General features: G+C 27.5%; 2 protein-coding genes across 7 annotated transcripts in view; one reads left to right on the top strand and one right to left on the bottom strand.

The window, feature by feature from the left end:
• Positions 1-19,695, bottom strand: part of LOC135922127 (heterogeneous nuclear ribonucleoprotein A1-like) — a 38,992-nt gene that overhangs the window by 275 nt on the left and 19,022 nt on the right. For 2 of the 6 annotated variants that reach the window (XR_010570747.1, XR_010570748.1), the window contains exons 9-10: positions 6,452-6,556; positions 3,852-4,782 (exon numbers count right to left, since the gene is read on the bottom strand). The gene's annotated coding sequence lies outside the window, so the exon portion shown is untranslated. Of the gene's footprint in view, positions 1-24; positions 131-170; positions 280-3,851; positions 4,783-4,875; positions 5,814-6,224; positions 6,557-19,695 lie in introns of those variants that run through there. The other 4 variants (XR_010570745.1, XR_010570746.1, XR_010570749.1 and 1 more) reach the window with 4 other exon arrangements.
• Positions 16,673-16,942, top strand: LOC135930796 (CCHC-type zinc finger nucleic acid binding protein-like). The gene has a single exon (XM_065467583.1). The coding sequence runs from the start codon at positions 16,673-16,675 to the stop codon at positions 16,940-16,942; it is 270 nt and encodes an 89-aa protein (XP_065323655.1).

Raw genomic sequence — 19,695 nt, 5'->3', positions numbered from 1 at the left:
AATAAATTAAAAAATAATAAAAACTTGTTTTCTTATATCATACTCATCATCATTATTACTTTTCATAGTTTTTATTTTTTGCGATTGCTTTTCAATTTCATATTTATACATCTTGATATCATTTGCATATCTATCCAATAACTTAAATAATTTATTAGCTACTTATAAACCTCTTTACAACTCCTGATTTGATTTTTAATGTATTTAATGTTTTCGAATCAATTGGCATAATTTACGATAAGATTTGAAAATGACATATATTCATTTGAATGACATTAACTTAGAAAAATTTATAAAAAGAATTTGTTAATAAATATAGAAATAATTCTCAAGTTATTGATACAATCAACTCAAATGCGGTGTTTCTTAGAAAATATCTTAGTACAGTCAAAACCAGATATTTGCGAAGCTTTGGGACTAGTGTTATAAATTGGTTGGTTGTGTAAAACCCTGACTCGTGATTTAGACCCGGGGAACAGGTGAATAATGTTATTCCAATTCCAAATAAAAATTATTTACTGAAAGTATAGAAGCAGCAAAACGCAATGACGTTTTAGTAAAGCTCTGCAAGCAACATATCTTAAATTTTTTTTAATCGGGTTCACTTAGGGCTTAGAAATACCAAAAATAGGATTAAAATGAGTTATGTTGGATGCAATTATTTCCAGCTATACAACTTTTGCAACGATACGAAAAATCATTTTGTTTTTTAATAAAAGATAAATTAGATTTTTCTGGGATCAGGAATAAACTATTAGCTTATATTTAACTTACGTTTAAATATTTTCGAACTCAGGGTAAAAGGATGATGTTCTCTTAAAACAAAATTCTAAATTTTTAGCGATTTAGTATCTATCCCTAACATTTATTTTTTATATAGTAAACATAGTTTATAATCCTCTATTATATATAAATATTAGGTAAAATGTCACTTTTGCAGACGTATTTGACAGTTATATAAAATATTACAGTTAATATTTTTAAAATTTTACCAATCAATGCTTTTGATAATAAATGTATGTAACAATTTGCATTCAACTATTTAACGCCATCTATTTATTTAAAATATGATTATTATTAAACATCTTATTATTTATCCCACAATGGATGTTAGATATCTTTACTTCTCTTTTTTTACGTGTTTTTAGGAAAGCTATTTTTTTCTTCTTTGAAAAACAGTTTTGAGTTAAATTTTTAATACAAGTATATATAATTTCAAACTACTATTATTTTAAGATATAATATACCAACCAACAAGAGATGATGCGACAATATATAAAATTTTAATTGCTTTCATGATATCACTCTGGTTCTTATTTTATAGTTACAAAATGTTTCATTTCTACCTTGCCGTGTAAATAACTCAAGGCTTCAATATATTTGCATAATTTTTTCTAAAGATTTTTAGTGTTTTTGTTTCAATTTATCTAACATAATAAATTCTGATATGGGTTACCATCGTGAATGTTATGGCTGACTGTAAATTAACCAGCATCTATTATTTGTGTGGCTATGTAATTTAAGATTATTACTAACTGAGAGCACATGATTGCATATTTTAGATATGCAATAATGGTCAACTGTGTAGTCGTTTATATATCATTAAATATGGTAGATAATATTTTAGAAATTTAATATCTCACAATCGATTACTGATCTAGCTTCCATCATGTCATCTAAGATTAGTTCTAATTACCATATAATTTTATGATTTGGATTGGTCGTTTATATTCTCTTCTTCAAGAATTGTTAATTTGGTAAGGCCTATAAATTTTTTCTTATTAGTCCATTCTATAAAACATTGTCTAAAATGGTAACAGAGAGTTAGTTATATTAGTTTCATGACCTTTTGTCAATGTAAGTTGCTAAGAATTTGATAGCCTTATGTGGTTTTTAAAAACCTTGATCAATTGAGGCATATGAATGAATTAATTAACCTTTTTAATCACTTAGATGCAAAATTTTTTTATATCAAACATCGAAAATATTAATTTTAGATATGTCTTATATTGTTTTAATTATTTATATGTTAATTTTGTATGCAAAATATAATAAATGACAAAATATGAAATTCAGAATAATTGTTTAGTTAGCATATCTTAAAAAGTAAAATATATTAATATAAAATTCGACCGAAGACCGAGTAAAAGCGGACAAATTAGAGGTATGGGGGCTTCGCCCCCAAAATTTTTTTTTAGTTGAGCCCCCTATGATTGTATAGGCTAGCGACGCCCCTGAGTTGCAGGGAATAAAGTGAAAGATATGCTATATATCGATAATTTTGAGTTATTATATGGGCACGATGAATAAGCGCATTATCCATATTTATGAACGAATTCAACTGCTGATTGAATGCATGATAATTCATTCAGGCAAGTTTTAATTTTTATTGCTGCAAGTGCCCCGTCTATAATCGCGTATTTTGAGATATAAATTAAAAGTTTTTAGTTAAATTACAGAAAGTTTTTAAAAATAACAATGTTTTCTCAACATTTTCTTTCAAGTTTTTAAAAATGAATTACATCATATCATTACATTTATCCTGAAATCAATAATTATAAAAATTTCACATTCATTTTCGTATATTTCGTCGCAAATTCGCACTAACAGTGAAGGGGTTTAATAAAAAATATCATGTTTATTTTACCCGAGGACCATTTTAATTTAAAACCCTATCTCAGTCATATCTATTGATTTTTAGGGATTAACACCTTCCTTTTAGCCCTGAGTCTGAAAATATTTTAATTAAAATTGTCAAGAGTAAATTTATTACTTGTCCTTGTTTGAATCCCAGGAAATCTCTTTATAATGGCTGGAAATAATCGTTTGTTTAACCAACATAATAACTCATTTGAGTCCTATTTTTTGGTATTTTTAAACCCTATGTGAAACTGACTAAATTTTATTAACCCGAAGCTGAGTTGCTTGCAGGACTTTACTATCTAACCCCAGAAAACACCATTGCATTTTTCTGCTTCTTTACATTTGATAAATAATTTATATTTGAAATAATTTTTAGCCGATTTTCTTAAGATTAAATATAATTTTTTGTAATATAACCCAATTTTTGTGTTATCATTAATAATATATTATTCACATATATTCTATTTATTAAGGCTATCAAATTTGGCATCTTTAATACACATATTAAGTTTATTAAAATAAATTCAAAATGATTAAAAATATTTTTTTCAAATTTGAATCTATCTAATAAGGATATTACTATGTTGTTTTTTTTTAAATTTTTATAATTTGATAATCCAAAATATAATAATCAATTCATATGAAGTTTTTTTCCAAGTTTTAATGATTAATAATTTTAGAGAAACATTTAATAAATATATAAGAAAAATATTGTATTATCTTTACAATAATTACATCATTACAATACAACACTTAATAAAAAGTCTTAAATTCATTCTTATAAATAATTATAACAAAATTTTTACAATGTTTTTATTTTCTTATTTGGAAAATATTTTAATACTTAATTTATGAATTGCAAAATCAAATTATACACATGATATTTATTTTCCTTTTAAGATAATATTTTAATTTATGTTAGTAGAACCTGCTAAATTAATCAGAATCAATCACTGGCGAATAAATCAAATAAGTGAATAGTAGATAATATTTTACTTACTGAGAAGTGTATTTAATTTTTTATTTGAAAACTTTTTAATGTTTATTTATGAATTTTATTATTATATAATTCATTTAAAATACTTTGTTATATATGTTTAAATAAGTCTACCTAATGTTCTTGGTCCTAAAAATTAGCATATACATATTGTATAAAAATGTTATATCCATAAAATTATCAACATCTAATTTATTTAAAAAAAATAAACTTTATAAGATCGGCGCTCCCTCTTTCATTGCAGATTGTGTGAAATTTATATTTTGTCTTTTTCTCCTCTGTTTTCGGAAAGCTAATGTTTTTAGTAGTGATTTATTTGTAGCAATGTGATCACTTAGATTCAATAAATTAAATTTTTTAATAACAATCATATAATTACGTGATTAAGCGCCTAGCCTCAATAAAATGAAAAACTTATTACGTGATACGTGATATATTATATAGCGCATATGCCCTCTAACGTGGAGTATCAACAGAGCTACGCTAGGTTTTCCTCATTTCCATCTAATTGGAACAAAGTTAATTTGTGTATTAATTAAAAATAAAATATGAGGAGCCCTCCACACGTTTGTGGGCAAGCCGCACGTACTTGTACGCTCAACATACTTATTAGATTTCAAGTATTTAGGATTGATGTAAATTCAAAAAAACTTTTTAATTATTACCCTATAATATTAAATGGTTCTATATAATAATAATATTAATTGTCTTCTTCTCACAATCTTCTAAATATATTAGTTAATAAATAATACAAGGTTAACTTACATTCTCAGTCAATTAATATAAAATTGAATTTGTGAATAATCTAAATTAATTATTTATAAAAGTTTTCAACAAATGATTCTCAAATATAACTAAATATTTTAATATTATTAAAATTTTCTCTAAATAATTTGAAGTGAGCAGATATCGTTAAGCTTTTTCCAATCCGTTGTTTAACGTTTTTGCCATTGTTGTTGTTGAATAGGTCTTTCGTTTGTTTTAATCGTTTTTTGATCTACGTATGTTTGTCAAATCGTTTTTAATTTAGCGCAAACTCGTTATCCTTATCGTATCTTGTTTCCTCGTTATGTTTCAAAATTGTTATTAACAATTAATTTAGTAAGATCGTCTGTTGTACAGTTGATAGTATGGAAAATATTCTTGTATAAAAACACGAAATGGTAAAAAATTATTAATGAGTTAATTTATTAATAGTATAAGTTGTCTGTTAATTTTGGAAAATTAAATTAAGGTATAAATGATATTAAGTTGAGGTTGTTAAGTGATGGTAATGTATAGTGCCAAAGTTAAAGTTGGTTTAAGGTTTTATTGAATTAAAATTGTTTATAAAAAGGGAGAAGAGTAATAAGAGAAGATTCCAAAGTTGTTAAAGTTGGTTTAAGGTTTTAAATTATAATTGTTTATAAAAAAGGAGAAGGGAAGAAAAAGTTAAATTGGTTTAAGATTTTAAATTATAATTGTTTGAAGGAAAAAAAGAAAAGAGTAAAAAGACAAAATTTTATTAATTATTTAAGTGTTATATGGGTTATTTATGTAAGCAAGGAATCTCAGATGGCCATCAGACGAAGTTGGGTATTTGAGGACCGAGATAAATTTAATAAGACGACCAAGACAGACACCAGACAGTTGAAAGCGGTCAAGAACGCCCCTAGATGAGTGCCAGTGGTGCTACCATTGCAGAGGAGGGGGCAGGTAGTCAGTAATTGTCTACAAAGGAAGGGGTGAGAAATGATGAGCTATCAAGGTGGGAGTATCGGCAAGATGACCAGTCGGGAGTACGGGAGCTGATCATACAACAGGAGTCAGCAAGCAATACCGCCGGAGAGGAAAATTGGGCTGAGACATCGAAAAGAGAAGAAGTAGAGGCCAGTGAAGGGAAGTCATTTTGGAATAGCAGGAAAAAAGAGACTCGAAGGAAGGGATCGTTGAGGGCGCCAGGGATGACCCCACGCCATTCAGACTGGGACGAGATGGGAGAATGTGGTAGATTACAGACTGAGGAAGCGGACGAGAAATTAATGTCGACCTACTTGAGAGATGAGCTAGGGGATTTATTGGACTATTTAATATCAGATTCGGAGCTTGAATTTGTACTGAGTAAGGGAACGAGCTTAGATGAATGAGTTGTGATGTCTATCCACAGAGCCGAGTAATAGATGTAATTGTGTTTCTTTAAATAATTTATTCGAATATGGTTTATTTGGTTATTATTAATTAAAATATGTTTATTATAAATAGAATATAGCAGGAACGAGAACCCGAACCCATACCCTTTTTTAAAATTTAGGGTTCAGGGTTCAAGTTTTTTCTTTTAATTTTAAAAAATTTATTTTTTTTATTTTAAACTTTCATTTTATTTATTTTAAATTTTATGTTAAAATAATATAATATAAAAAACACCTATTTAAAAAGAGTTCTTGTTCAAAACAATTATTATTTTATTCAAAAAAAATTTTAATTTAAAAAAAACATTTTTAGGTCATTTTTTGATGTAATTATTTTTGTTATATTTAATAATTTTTTAAATTGTATTGTAGTATATTATATATAATATATTATAATTATGATGATAATTATTTTTATGGCGATACTGATTAAAATAAATTTTAAAAAAAATGATTTTTCTATTATTTTAACTAATTTTATAAGTGATTATTTTTCAGCTCTTCGAACCCTGAACCCACCTGAACCCGAACCGGGTTCCAAGATTTTTTACTGAACCCAAACCCGAACCCATTTTTTTAGGAGGGTTCTCGTCCCTGGAATATAGGACCTAATAAAATATAGATCCGTTTATAATATTAATACATTTAAAATAATGTTGACATATCTGTTCTTCATCAAGATTATCGTGGTTTTTATATCGTATGCGTGCATATCATCTCGTTTTTCATCACAAGCGTTCACTAAACCCTTTTTCAATTATGATAATAAAAAATTTTAATTCCATCCATATAATTGTTAGTTGGGTTGATATATTTAAAGAATGTATATTGGGATAGATGATTGTTTTTTTAAATAGATTTTTAATCGCGAAATTTATATTAGTGGAAATTAAAAATAAAAAACTGTGTTTCGTCTTATTCTATCTTAGTAAGTAACAAGACATTTGATAATAAGTGGTGCCGTTCTCTTCCAGGAAAAGAAACCTTTTTAAGAATCATGGCATAATGACAAAAATTTAGGACCATTAAATATTAAAAAGACGATTCAAAATAGAAGTTTTTTTACATTTTGTTGGGAATTCAATGTATTGTTTGATAATAATTTTGTTAGTGATTACATTGTGTTATTTTATTTCGTAAAATCGTGAAATACTAATCAGTTTATTGTAAATCATATAAGAATTAATTTTGAGTAAAAAGAATCTTTTTATAAAGGTAAAATTCTAAAATGCTTAATAAAAGAGTAAAAAAACGTGTAACTATTTTGAAATAATAAGTCTTTCTTAATTAGGTATTTACTTTGAGTAGCAATAATAATAATTGTTAATTAGATAATTTTTTGAATATAAAATTTTTTTATTTATTTATAACAATAATTTTCTATGTAGTAGGTCATATTCTCTCTTTTGAACTTGACTTTGAATTTTTGAATTTTGAACTTGATTATGAATTTTCGAATTTTGTTGAACTTGTTCACTTATTCCTCCTCCAAAAATTTTTTCTCCTTTGTAGTAGAATTTTCATTTAATATTTTGTTCGTTGTTTAGCCTGAGTCATATCTTTTTCATTGATTATGTTCGTAGCTTGTTATCCTTATCGTCTAATCACTTGAACATCATCCTCACATTAGCTTGTTCATCTCGTTATTTATTATCATTTTTATCAATGTTTGTAAATATATATTATGATCAATATATCTCAAATAAAATAATTTTGGAATAATTGAAATGATAATAGAATAAATAATTTATCAGAATCATTCATAAGAATCATAATTTGGAATATAGAATAATTGGAAATGTCTTTTTTATATAATAATTTTTTTTATTTAATTATTTTTATTTTTAAATTTTACTCCTTTATTTTTCAATTTAAACAATTTTTTTTATATCATAATTTATCTTCAACTTGTTCTTTATAAAAAAAATTATCTTTCTCCTTCCATCTTCAACATACGATCACCATATCATACTCTTAAAAACTTTTTCAACATCAAGATATTTAATCACCTTCGTATAATAATTATAGTTATTGATTCATGTAATGTATATGAAAAATCTCTCTTGTTATTGTCAAAAATTCTTTTTATAATTGTTTCAATTGGTAATGTAATGATTAACAAGTACGCTGCCATCATTTTAGATTAACGGAAGGCACGGAAAGAATATAAAAATTTAATTTTATTTTTTATTATTACTAATACTAAAAATTTTACAATTTTATATATATATATATATACAATTTTAATTTACACTTTTTAAATAAGTTTTTTTAAAAGGTTAAATTTTGACAACTTCGTCCTTAAAAAGTAAAATAAAATTTACGAAAATTTCATTAGGAAAATATAAAGTTTAAAGGTCATTAAATTACAAAAGTAAAAGAAATATAAAATTTTTTATATTCAAAAAATTATCTAATTAACAATAATATTATGGGTTATAGTTTATTTTGGTATAGAAAAAGAAGTGGAAATAAGGATGTAAGTAAAATAAGAATATTAAAACAAATGGAAGTAGAAAAAATGAAAAATTTGGTAAATTTTTTAAATGGAGAAATTCTTTAATGAAGTGTGTAATATAAAAAATAATCAAAAAAAATAGATTTTACAGATTCTGAAAAAGAAAAAGATGAAATTGATAAGGATAATAAAAATATGGGATTTTAAAATGTTGAAGTTGAAATAATAAATATGATATGGTGTATGGTAATAGAGGAAATAGAAAATATTAAGAAAAAGAAAAGAGAAAGAAAAAATGGAAATGCATAAAAAAGTCGAAGAAAATTGCAAGAGACAAATCAATGATATAACCTAAATAATTATAAAAATCAAGATAAAAGGGTTGTTCAATTAGAACGGGGTCAAATGAAAGGTGTTTTACAGGTGGAAAATATGGCCATATAAGCAGGAATTTTAATGAAAGAATAGGCCTAAGGGCGTTACCAGCGGTGTGTAAAGGATGTGGGAATAAGAGGCATAATGTAGAGTTACACATAGAAAATGCGGAAAATCGGGGAAGAGTGAGTAAATGTTTACAGAATAACAGAGTATTTCCAGCAGTGGAATATTTAGCTTCAGTTGCATATAGTAAAATGAAAGGGAAGTACCGAAAAAGAGTTTCTATGAAAGAAATCATGTTGGGAATATTACATGCTTCAAATGTCGAGATGTTGGGCATTTTGCCAAGTATTGTATAGTGGGGTGATTGTATGATGGAAAAGGGGTTATATTAGGGAATTTCATTTGATTCTCAGGGGCAGATAAATAATATTATAAAGACTAATATGGAAAGGGAAAAGATTAGGGGTTTAATATATAAAGTTAGTGAAACTGCATAAAAGAAATAAATGTGAGAAGTGGTATGATGTCAGATGGAAAAGTGGTAAATAATATTATGGAACAGGATAAAAAATCAGATGCGTTGTTAAAAAATTATTTAGAAGAAATAGATATTTTGAATGATGTGAGTCATAATTTGATGGTGGAAAATAATGTGGATTTTGATTCAAGTCCAAGGGTAATACCGTGGAAAATAAAGAGATTGCGATGCTAGATACGAGAGCGACAATTTCAGTCATGAGTTATAAATTGGTGAAAAAGTTGTGGCTAAATGAGTGTATAAAAAGAAAAAAATGGCGATCAAACAATTTGATTGATCTGATATGATAGTTTTAGGAAGAGTCAATCAACCAGTGATTGTATGATATAAAAGATTGATATAATGAGAAAGAGAACAAACGAAAATTAAATATACCGCTAAATATGTTAATAAGTCTAACCCTGCATTCTAGCGGCGAAATAACAGCTGATCTATCGAAGCGAATTTGCATTCATAGTTATAGCGTGAATTACTTGGCGATTTGCTATGAACTAACTGCTGACAGATTGCAATTTATTTCGTTTACATTTTTTCAATATGGTTTCTTCAACTCTAAAATTATTACTTTTCAGCGAGAAATGATCTTTCCAAAATTCTTATTAAATGATAAATTTTATAATTACACGAATGACAAAAATATTTATATTTTCTATCTATATTTATTTTTATTTTACATAATTAATACATATTTCAGCATGTTAAACCATTTTTATATATTAGACCCAGGGATTTCATTAAAATTGCTATGACCATATAAAAAAACTTATGGTTGTATTAGGTAACATTAATTTACATTAGTAATTAAACAAATTAATTATCTAGATATCAAGCTAAATTTATCTTATTTATTCAAAATAGGTTCGACATTCCATAGAATTATTGTAAATAGATGTAAAGCAATATGGGGTCATTAGTAAGTATCCATATGCACTTCCTTTAAATAAGTAAAATAAGTAAAGTAAGTAAAAGTATCTTTAATACAAAATATCACGTATATATATATATAATGAATTCTATCCTTCAGGTTATGTAATTTACAAACGAAAAGTTAATATTATATTCAATAAAATATAAATTCAATTTACAATTACATTTATATCAGTTCTCCGCACTATAAATTGAATTCATCGTGATAACGTAGTGGGGGTTTCGAAACTCTTTTTTCAAGAGTTGTATTCTCATGTTCTGCCTTTTCCACTTCTTCGGTCAACGTAACGGGTATTTCCTTCTCTTGTGTATGTGCATCCCTCAATTGATCTGCATGCTTGTTTTTAACGATCCCCTCTGATTCCACATCGTACAATATTGCGCTTTTTCGTTGTAACACTTTTCCTTCATGCCACCCTGCTGTCCTTTCGTTTGCTATCCAAACTTTTTGCTGCTCTTCAAACTCCCGAGGTTCAACATTTCTATCTTTGTAGTACTTTTGTTTCCATAGAGCGTTTTCCGTCCTTTCTCTCGTTGATAATTTCCACTGATCTAATGTCGTCCTAAGCGATCTTCCAAACATCATCTCGGCAGGGGATTTACCAGTAGTTGCATTGGGAGTATTACGGTGAGTAATTAAAACATTCGCTAAATTTAACTGGTCCGGAGTCCCACATCTCCTTCCAGCATAGAAACGCGTCTTTATCGTCCGTATATATCGTTCAGCCAAACCATTCGATTTGGGGCTATAAGGGGCCGATCTAAAATGTTTTATATTGTTTTTAAAAAGAAACGTTTTGAATTCAGATCCAGTAAACTGAGCACCGTTATCTGAGACAATGTAGCGAGGTAACCCAAATCTAGCGAAATAATTACGCAGATTATTTATTACACTCGCCGAATTAATATGTGTTAAAATTGCAACTTCAACCCATTTGGTAAAAGCGTCTACGCAAATTAACCAATACTTATCTTAAAGAAATCCGGTGCCGTACGGATATGCGGAGATTTTCGTTTAACAATCAACAAATATCTAGCGATCGATAACGATTTACTACCAACTTTCGTCGACCTAACAAATAAGATCGCGGGTGGTAAAATATTTTCAACAATAGATTTAAGAGATGTATTTACAATTCGGAGTTAGTCCAGAATGTAGGGACCTTTTAGTAATTTCGACACATGTCGGTTATTACCGATACCAAAGAATTCCATTTGGTTTGACTAGCGCTCCGATAATATTCCAACGCTTTATGAAAAACCTATTAAAGGGAATTCCTATGGTTAGTGTATTTTTAGACGACATAATTATTGCAGGTGAGAATAATTCCGATCACATAGTTAATTTGGAAGAAGTATTAAGAAGATTTGAAAAGGCTGGACTGACCACGACGACCGATAAAATTAAAATAGGAGAAAAGTCAGTCACTTATTTAGGTCATGTTATTGACAGTTTCGGAATTCACCCTACAGAAGATAAGATTAGCGCTATAAAAAATTTTAAAACACCTTCCAATGTTAAAGAACTACGTTCATTTCTTGGAATAGTGAATTATCATGAGGCATTTATTAAAAATTTGCATTCTATTTGTGCGCCTTTACACCGACTAACGAGTAAAAATGTTGGTTGGTTTTGGTCAGCTAAAGAAAATAAAATATTTACTAAAGTTAAAAATATATTGTCAAAAGAAGATACAATAATTCCTTATTCAGCCGATATCCCTGTCGTGATTTCTTGTGACGCTTCCGAAGATGGTCTAGGAGCTGTTATTGCACACCGATTTCTTACTGGCCAGGAGAAACCGATTGCTTACGCATCGAGGACACTTTCGGCGGCTGAAAAAAATTATGCCACAATTGATCGGGAGGCTTCGGCGATCATGTTCGCTATCGAGAAGTTTCATCAATATATTTTTGGAAGACATTTTATCTTGGTTACTGATCATAAACCATTACAATATATTTTAGGTGATAAAAGAGATCTTAACAAAATAACAAATAACCGTTTAATACGGTGGGCGACGAAGCTATTAAATTATGATTATGAGATAATATATAGACCAGGTAATCAAAACAAATGTGCCGATGCTCTGTCCCGTTTGGGGGTAGAGAAAGCAAAAACCAATGAAATTACAAAAAAATTCGAAGAAGAAATCAGAGGATTAAAAATTAATTTAATAGAAGATTTATCCTTCACTCGCAGTAAAGTCGTAAGTGAAACGAGCAATGATATAAACCTAAAAGAGATTATTAAATTAATAAAAATCATTGGTATATTGATAATATAAATAATTATTCGGAGATTGTAAAAAAATATATTGCGATTAAAGATAATATTTCGTTCGAAGAAGGATTATTATTTTATAATGATAGAATTATTATTCCAGATATTTTAAAAAAGGAGGTTTTAAATGTGATTCATCGAGGACATCCTGGGATAGTGGGGATGAAATCATTGTGTAGATATTACGTTTTTTGGACAAATCTCGATACTGATGTTGAAGACTTTGTTAAATGTTGTAAGAGTTGTCAAGAAGGAAGGCCGGGAGCTAAAGAAGTGCCATTATACAATTGAAACATTCCTACCCGACCTTGGGAACGAATACACATTGATTTGACAGGCCCCGTATCTGGAAAGTATTGGTTAATTTGCGTAGACGCTTTTACCAAATGGGTTGAAGTTGCAATTTTAACACATATTAATTCGGCGAGTGTAATAAATAATCTGCGTAATTATTTCGCTAGATTTGGGTTACCTCGCTACATTGTCTCAGATAACGGTACTCAGTTTACTGGATCTGAATTCAAAACGTTTCTTTTTAAAAACAATATAAAACATTTTAGATCGACCCCTTATAGCCCCAAATCGAATGGTTTGGCTGAACGATATATACGGACGATAAAGACGCGTTTCTATGCTGGAAGGAGATGTGGGACTCCGGACCAGTTAAATTTAGCGAATGTTTTAATTACTCACCGTAATACTCCCAATGCAACTACTGGTAAATCCCCTGCCGAGATGATGTTTGGAAGATCGCTTAGGACGACATTAGATCAGTGGAAATTATCAACGAGAGAAAGGACGGAAAACGCTCTATGGAAACAAAAGTACTACAAAGATAGAAATGTTGAACCTCGGGAGTTTGAAGAGCAGCAAAAAATTTGGATAGCAAACGAAAGGACAGCAGGGTGGCATCAAGGAAAAGTGTTACAACGAAAAAGCGCAATATTGTACGATGTGGAATCAGAGGGGATCGTTAAAAACAAGCATGCAGATCAATTGAGGGATGCACATACACAAGAGAAGAAAATACCCGTTACGTTGACCGAAGAAGTGGAAAAGGCAGAACATGAGAATACAACTCTTGAAAAAAGAGTTTCGAAACCTCCACTACGTTATCACGATGTATTCAATTTATAGTGGGGAGAACTGATATAAATGTAATTGTAAATTGAATTTAAATTGAATTGAATATAATATTAACTTTTCGTTTGTAAATTACATAACCTGAAGGATTGAATTCATTATATATATACGTGATATTTTGTATTAAAGATACTTTTACTTACTTTACTTATTTAATAAAACACTTTACTTATCATTAGACGTATTACCTTCTATCTCAAATCTCCCTTCTTCATACCTTAATTACCATCAACTCTCCAACTTAAAATAAACTAAAAAACCATAAAGCATGTGATCATGATGGTATCCATAGTGAATTTCTAAAAACAGATCCTAAACTTTATGCTGAGATTTTTATTCCAATTATAATAAAATTTGGCATGAGGGAACATGTCGGACCAATTGGCTCACAGCAATTTTAATTAATTTTCCCCAAAATAAAAATTTATAATATCTTAAAGACTGGAGAGGTATATCACTAAATTCACCGGTATATAAAATTTTTACTTATAATATATTAAATAGATTAAACCCTATTGAACCTAATTAGACAATTAGAAAAGGTCATAACGCTCTCGAGGCCATTATAACTCTAAAAATTCAAATTGAAAGGGCTAAAAAGGAAGAATTAACTTTTTATTGTAGCTTTAGATTTCCTCACTTTTCTATGAAATAGAAACATGGAATAGAAACATGGAATAGAAACATGGAATAGAAACATGGAATAGAAACATGAAATGTTGCTGTTTCATATATTAATAAGATGCAATCTTTTATCAACAAATGCTAAAGATATATTACCAAAACCTTTTATTCATTATATACACAGAGTTCTATGGGCTAGATGTAATAATCTTCCAGTTTATAATTAATTGAATAAATTAAAATAGAATTAATGGAACATGTCCTTAGACAAGCCCCTAATAACCTAATCTACAAAGCACTTGATAAAATTTTCCCTGAAGAATCATCCCTTAAACCATTCTTATCCTATAAAAATGCTGTTTTTGCAAAATGTCTAAATCCCTAGCTGATATGGATCTTTCTTAGGAGCTGCTACAAATAGGCGTCTATTCAAGAAGATGAATCTAATTTATGACCATCTAACGAATAACTGTTGATAGTAAAGTAATTTTATTATTTAAAGTTATAACTTAAATATCTTCTTATATTGATGATTTATTAATTATATATAAATCAAAATATAAATATTATTGATCCTTAAATCTAATTATTATCATTAGAGTAATTAATATTATCTAATACTTATAAAATAAATTAATAATAGTTAATATAAAAACAATTATATTAATTTAATATCTACGTATCTTTAATCAAATTTTAATTAAATAATAATTATTAAATTAATTTCCTTAGATTTTATAAATATTTTTGAGGACTTTATATATTCTTATAATAAATACTACTACTTTAAATATTTGTAATGAATAAAAATTGTAAAAATACAATATGTGAATTATATATAATTAAAGTATTATAAAAAAATAAAAAGAATTGTCAATGCTAATGGAAAATTTATCACAATTGATATTGGAAATATAATATTTTCCTCTATGGTTATAAGATTTTTAATGATATGGGTGGGTCTAGTATATAAAAATGGTTTAACATGTTGTAATGTAAAATAAAAATAAATATAGATAGAATTACCAATAAACAACGGGGGAGAAAGATAAAAACATAACGCATAAAACGACAAATTATGGATCTGTTAATGGTTAATATTAAAATCATGCTAGAAAGAAAAATGATTATTTAGGATACATAATTTTCGCTCACATGTTATTGAAAAACAACTTTTTATCATACACATTTTTGCAAGAATAATATTATCCAATTCTGCTAATTTTAAATATCCACAATATTTTATAAACATTTAATCATTATTTATGTATTATCACATCAGAGGAATCAATATAATTGTCATAATTGGGATTTTGATTTGTAAAATTTGATTTTTGGTAAAGTCATTATGTATCGCGTTTGGTAAGTTATTTTTATTTTTATAATTTTATGTTTTAGTTTAATTGCGTTAACCTTTTATTTTTAGATTTATAAAATTTGATTATTGTAAAGTCATTATAATTATGATTATTAATTTTTTAAAAATGTATTTTTAGTTTATAATGTGAATTTTCGGCATGATTAGGTGCTTTGTAATTTTTAAAAAATGTATTTTTAACTTTAATTTAAAATTATTTTTTAAATTTATTCGCTTAAAATTGTAATATTTCAATTCATTTTTTTTTTTTCATTATTTTCTTTTTTGATTATAAAAATTCGTTTCTTTTTATGTTTAAAAAAGTTAAAATAAAAGGAATTCTTGTGTAATATTCCCTACTGTGTCATATTCCTCAAAGAAACGGCACAACGTGATAGTTGGTGCCGTGGACCAAAACCAAAAATAGAAGGTAAAAACAAAATTTTTCTTTGATATTATATTTTTATTTTGTGGAAAATCTGTGGAGCACTGTGGTTATTGGACTTTGTAGTAGAAATAGTGACCATAAATTATTAGTAGTAGCGAAGAATTGAAACAAGTGGCCGTCAATTATTAGGTGTAGTAGCGAAGAATTGTAAACAAGTAACCGTCAATTATTAGAATTAGTAGCGAAGAATTGTGAAACAAGTGACCGTCATTATTGGAAGTAGTAATGAAAAAGGTGTAAATCAGGGTTATGTACTGTTACATCATTTTAGTGTTAATTTTACTAATTATTTCCTATTGTTTAACGTTGCAAGTAGTAAAAATATTCTTGGTAAAGATTTTTTTTTCGAGATTTAAATATTTAAAAATTTTAAATGAAGAGTTTTAAAACAACAAAATATGTGGAGTTACAGACAATATACTGCGGGCCGTGATTGTATTGGTGATATGGTTGCGCAGTTTATACTAAGGAAGAAAAATAGGAAGAGAAAGAAATATTAGAATACGTGCACATTCATTATTGGTGGAAGGGCATAATGGTGAAGATGATAGATTGGGGAGAGTAACGTGGTTACCGGTGCAAGAGATAATGAAAGGATGGGTGAATGATGATGAAATTGGGAGGATAAACAATGAAAATGACGATGAGAGAAGTATGACCGTTTACCGAGGACGTAGAGTATTGAGGCGTTGAGAGGCAGAAATATGGTTTGTTACAAATTTGGTGTAAAGGGGCATATAGCGATTAACTGTCGAAATATGAAATGCTTTGAATGTGGTCAGAGTAGTCACATTTCAACATTTTGTCCAAGTAAACATGACCGAGTGAGATGCGCTGAATGTGGTAGATTTGGACATAGGAAGGAAGATTGTAATATGGGAAATAACGAGAAAAGGGTTTCCACAGAGGGGAGAAAGTTCAAATGCGATCAATGTGAGGAGTGTGGCGGGGGTAGCATCAAAAGGCGAAAATAAAATCATGTTTTAAATGCCGAAGAGAAGGACATTAGGCGAGAGATTGCGAGAGGGGACGACTATATAGTTGTGAGGAAAAGAGAATTCAGGCTGAGGAGTTGAGAACGGAGAGGAGAGAAATGGTTGTGAAGATGTTGTGGGAGGATGATAAAGAGGAACAAGTATATCTTCAGAGTCCGAAAGTGTGGTTTAATATAAATGGGAAGATGATATCTATGTTGTTTGATACAGGCGCGGCCATTTCGGTGATGGGATATGAAGATTTTAGGAGATTTTGCCGAATAGTGCAATAATGATAGAGAAAATTAGAGTAAGACAGTTTGATGGATCTGAAATGGAGATGATGAAAAGAGTGCAAATAGATAAGGAAGCAAAATTGTAATATTTCAATTCATTTTTTTTGAATTCATTATTTTCTTTTCTATTTTATTTTTAGTTAATAAAAATTCATTTTTTTGAATTCATTATTTTCTTTTTCTGTTTTATTTTTAAAAATTCATATTTTTCGTGATTATAAAATTTAATTCGTTTTATTTTTTGATTGTAATAATTTGGCATTTGAATAAAAAAAATATATTCTAAATTGTGTAGTATTCTCGATGGCACAATGTCAAAATAATATTTATGTAATATGAATTAATAATTATATTTCATTTAATATAATAATAGTTTAAATCTTTAATACAATTATATTTAAAATAATTTGATATTCGACTTTTTTATTATTTTTAAAAAAAATATTATAAAATAAATTATATAATTTACAGAGGATTAAAAAATATATATTAAAATGGATACTATAAAAAAAATATATATATATATTAAAAAAAGGTGGGTATATATCATCCAAGAGAAGAATGAATGCTTAAAAAATTAGACCGGCAAATTTCCAGGGAAATCTGCTGGCGAAGGTAAAATCCTTCATTGGGGTCCCCTAAGATCTGTCTCATTTTTTTCCCTATGATTTTGATGAAATTGAGGGCCTCGTTTCCAAACATGCCTAGGGTATTGGTAACGATAGGAATGAACAAAGTGTTGGCGAGGCCAGCGTATTTATTTTTTTTAAGGATTTCTGCCTTTTCGATAGCAGAAAATGAGAGGTTAGATGGCTGCAAAATCAACGCAAGTGTAATCCCATGTTAGCGGATAATTAGAATAAGAAAATATAGATTCGATAATATTTACGGAAGATGGCGCATTTTATTAAAACAAAAATCAAAGGTAATATAAGATGTTATTTCACTCATTATCTATAAAAAAAATGATCCTAACAAATTATGTTTAAATTACTAGATTTCAAAATATATTTCAAATGCCTAGGTAAATTGTAAATGCTGCGATTATTTAAATAGTCTATTCAAGTTCAATATTCTATACTTAAAATATAAATGTTATTAAAATTAAATTACTATATATATTAGTGATCTGCATCGGGCCTAATTTTGCAGATCTCTAATATATATTTAAAAATAATGTAATATAAATTAATAATATTTAATTAATGTAATAAGGTTTTAAATATCATTATATTCAAAATAATTGGAATAAGATAATAGGAAATAAATAATATGGTTAGTTAAGTGATTAAAGTTGAGATTAAAAGGGTCGTCAGATATGAAGTAGGGCGGATATCATAGTTGCTTACTCACCTTTTTAAAAGGGTTTAAATTTTTATAATATGGAGTACACAATACTAATATCATATTTTTTATTTTAAAAATTTTATAATCCTTTATTTGCTTCAAAAGTAGCAAATTTCTAAATTTGAATCAGAAAAGTAGCCACACTTCTCGCTAAATCCTGTTTAGCAAAACTAAACAAGTACTCAACATGAGCATTAGAAGGAAGGATATTTTTATAAAAATATTTTTTAAATTTAATTATCAAATATATTTGGTGTGGCATCCAGGCCCAGCCCGCATTTAGTATTAAAAAAAAATCCCGAAAGCGGCTCAAGCCCATTAAATTATTTTATATATACTTATGTTGATATAATAATAATGGAAATATAATATTTTATTAGTAATCATTATATAATATTTAAGTATAATATACAAAATTTTGATCTATATTTTCATTTAAAAATAATATTATCAACAATTGCTTTATCATTTTTTTGAATAAAAAGAAGAAAATTTTATTATCAATTTGATTTGTTATGTCTAGATAAATGTGAATACCCTACTTTCCGTGAATATGTCTTGACATTTTTAACATTGAATCAATTTAATTTTTTGATTATGATTATCTATTATTATATCCTGAGAATACATATAAATTGTTTTATGCCATTTTTTATTTATTTTAATATAACTATTATACATAATATAAATTTTATTAAAGCAATAAAAACAAAATTAGCACTCTTCAACATATGTAGAATTGTGTATTGTTATATTTGTCCTATCAAATATCCTTAAAATAAGCTAAATTTAAAAGTTAAAATTTTAGACCCAAGCCCAGCCCATTAAAAAAATTTCAAAAACAAATCCGTCCTGCAAGAAAATATAATATTAGCTGCGAGAAAGAGAGTTAAGCAAAAACATGAGGTTTAAAGTTACGGTTTTTGTACTCTTAAAACCTTAGAAGGTTAAGTTATGATATGGCTTACTACTAAGACCTAAATATCGATCATTCAAATTATCTAATTTCGATTTTGCCTTTTAGAAATTGTTTATAAAAGTATTTTTGCCAAATTTATTTTTCTATTCAAATAATTCTAAAAAGAAATGGAATATTATTTGTAATTTACG

This window comes from Gordionus sp. m RMFG-2023, chromosome 1 (assembly GCF_954871325.1).
Source record: "Gordionus sp. m RMFG-2023 chromosome 1, tfGorSpeb1-WG-v2, whole genome shotgun sequence".
NCBI classification, from domain to species: Eukaryota; Metazoa; Nematomorpha; class Gordioida; order Chordodea; family Parachordodidae; genus Gordionus; species Gordionus sp. m RMFG-2023.
Note: the sequence above shows the minus strand (reverse complement) of the source record. Positions and strands in the feature narration are given on the sequence as shown.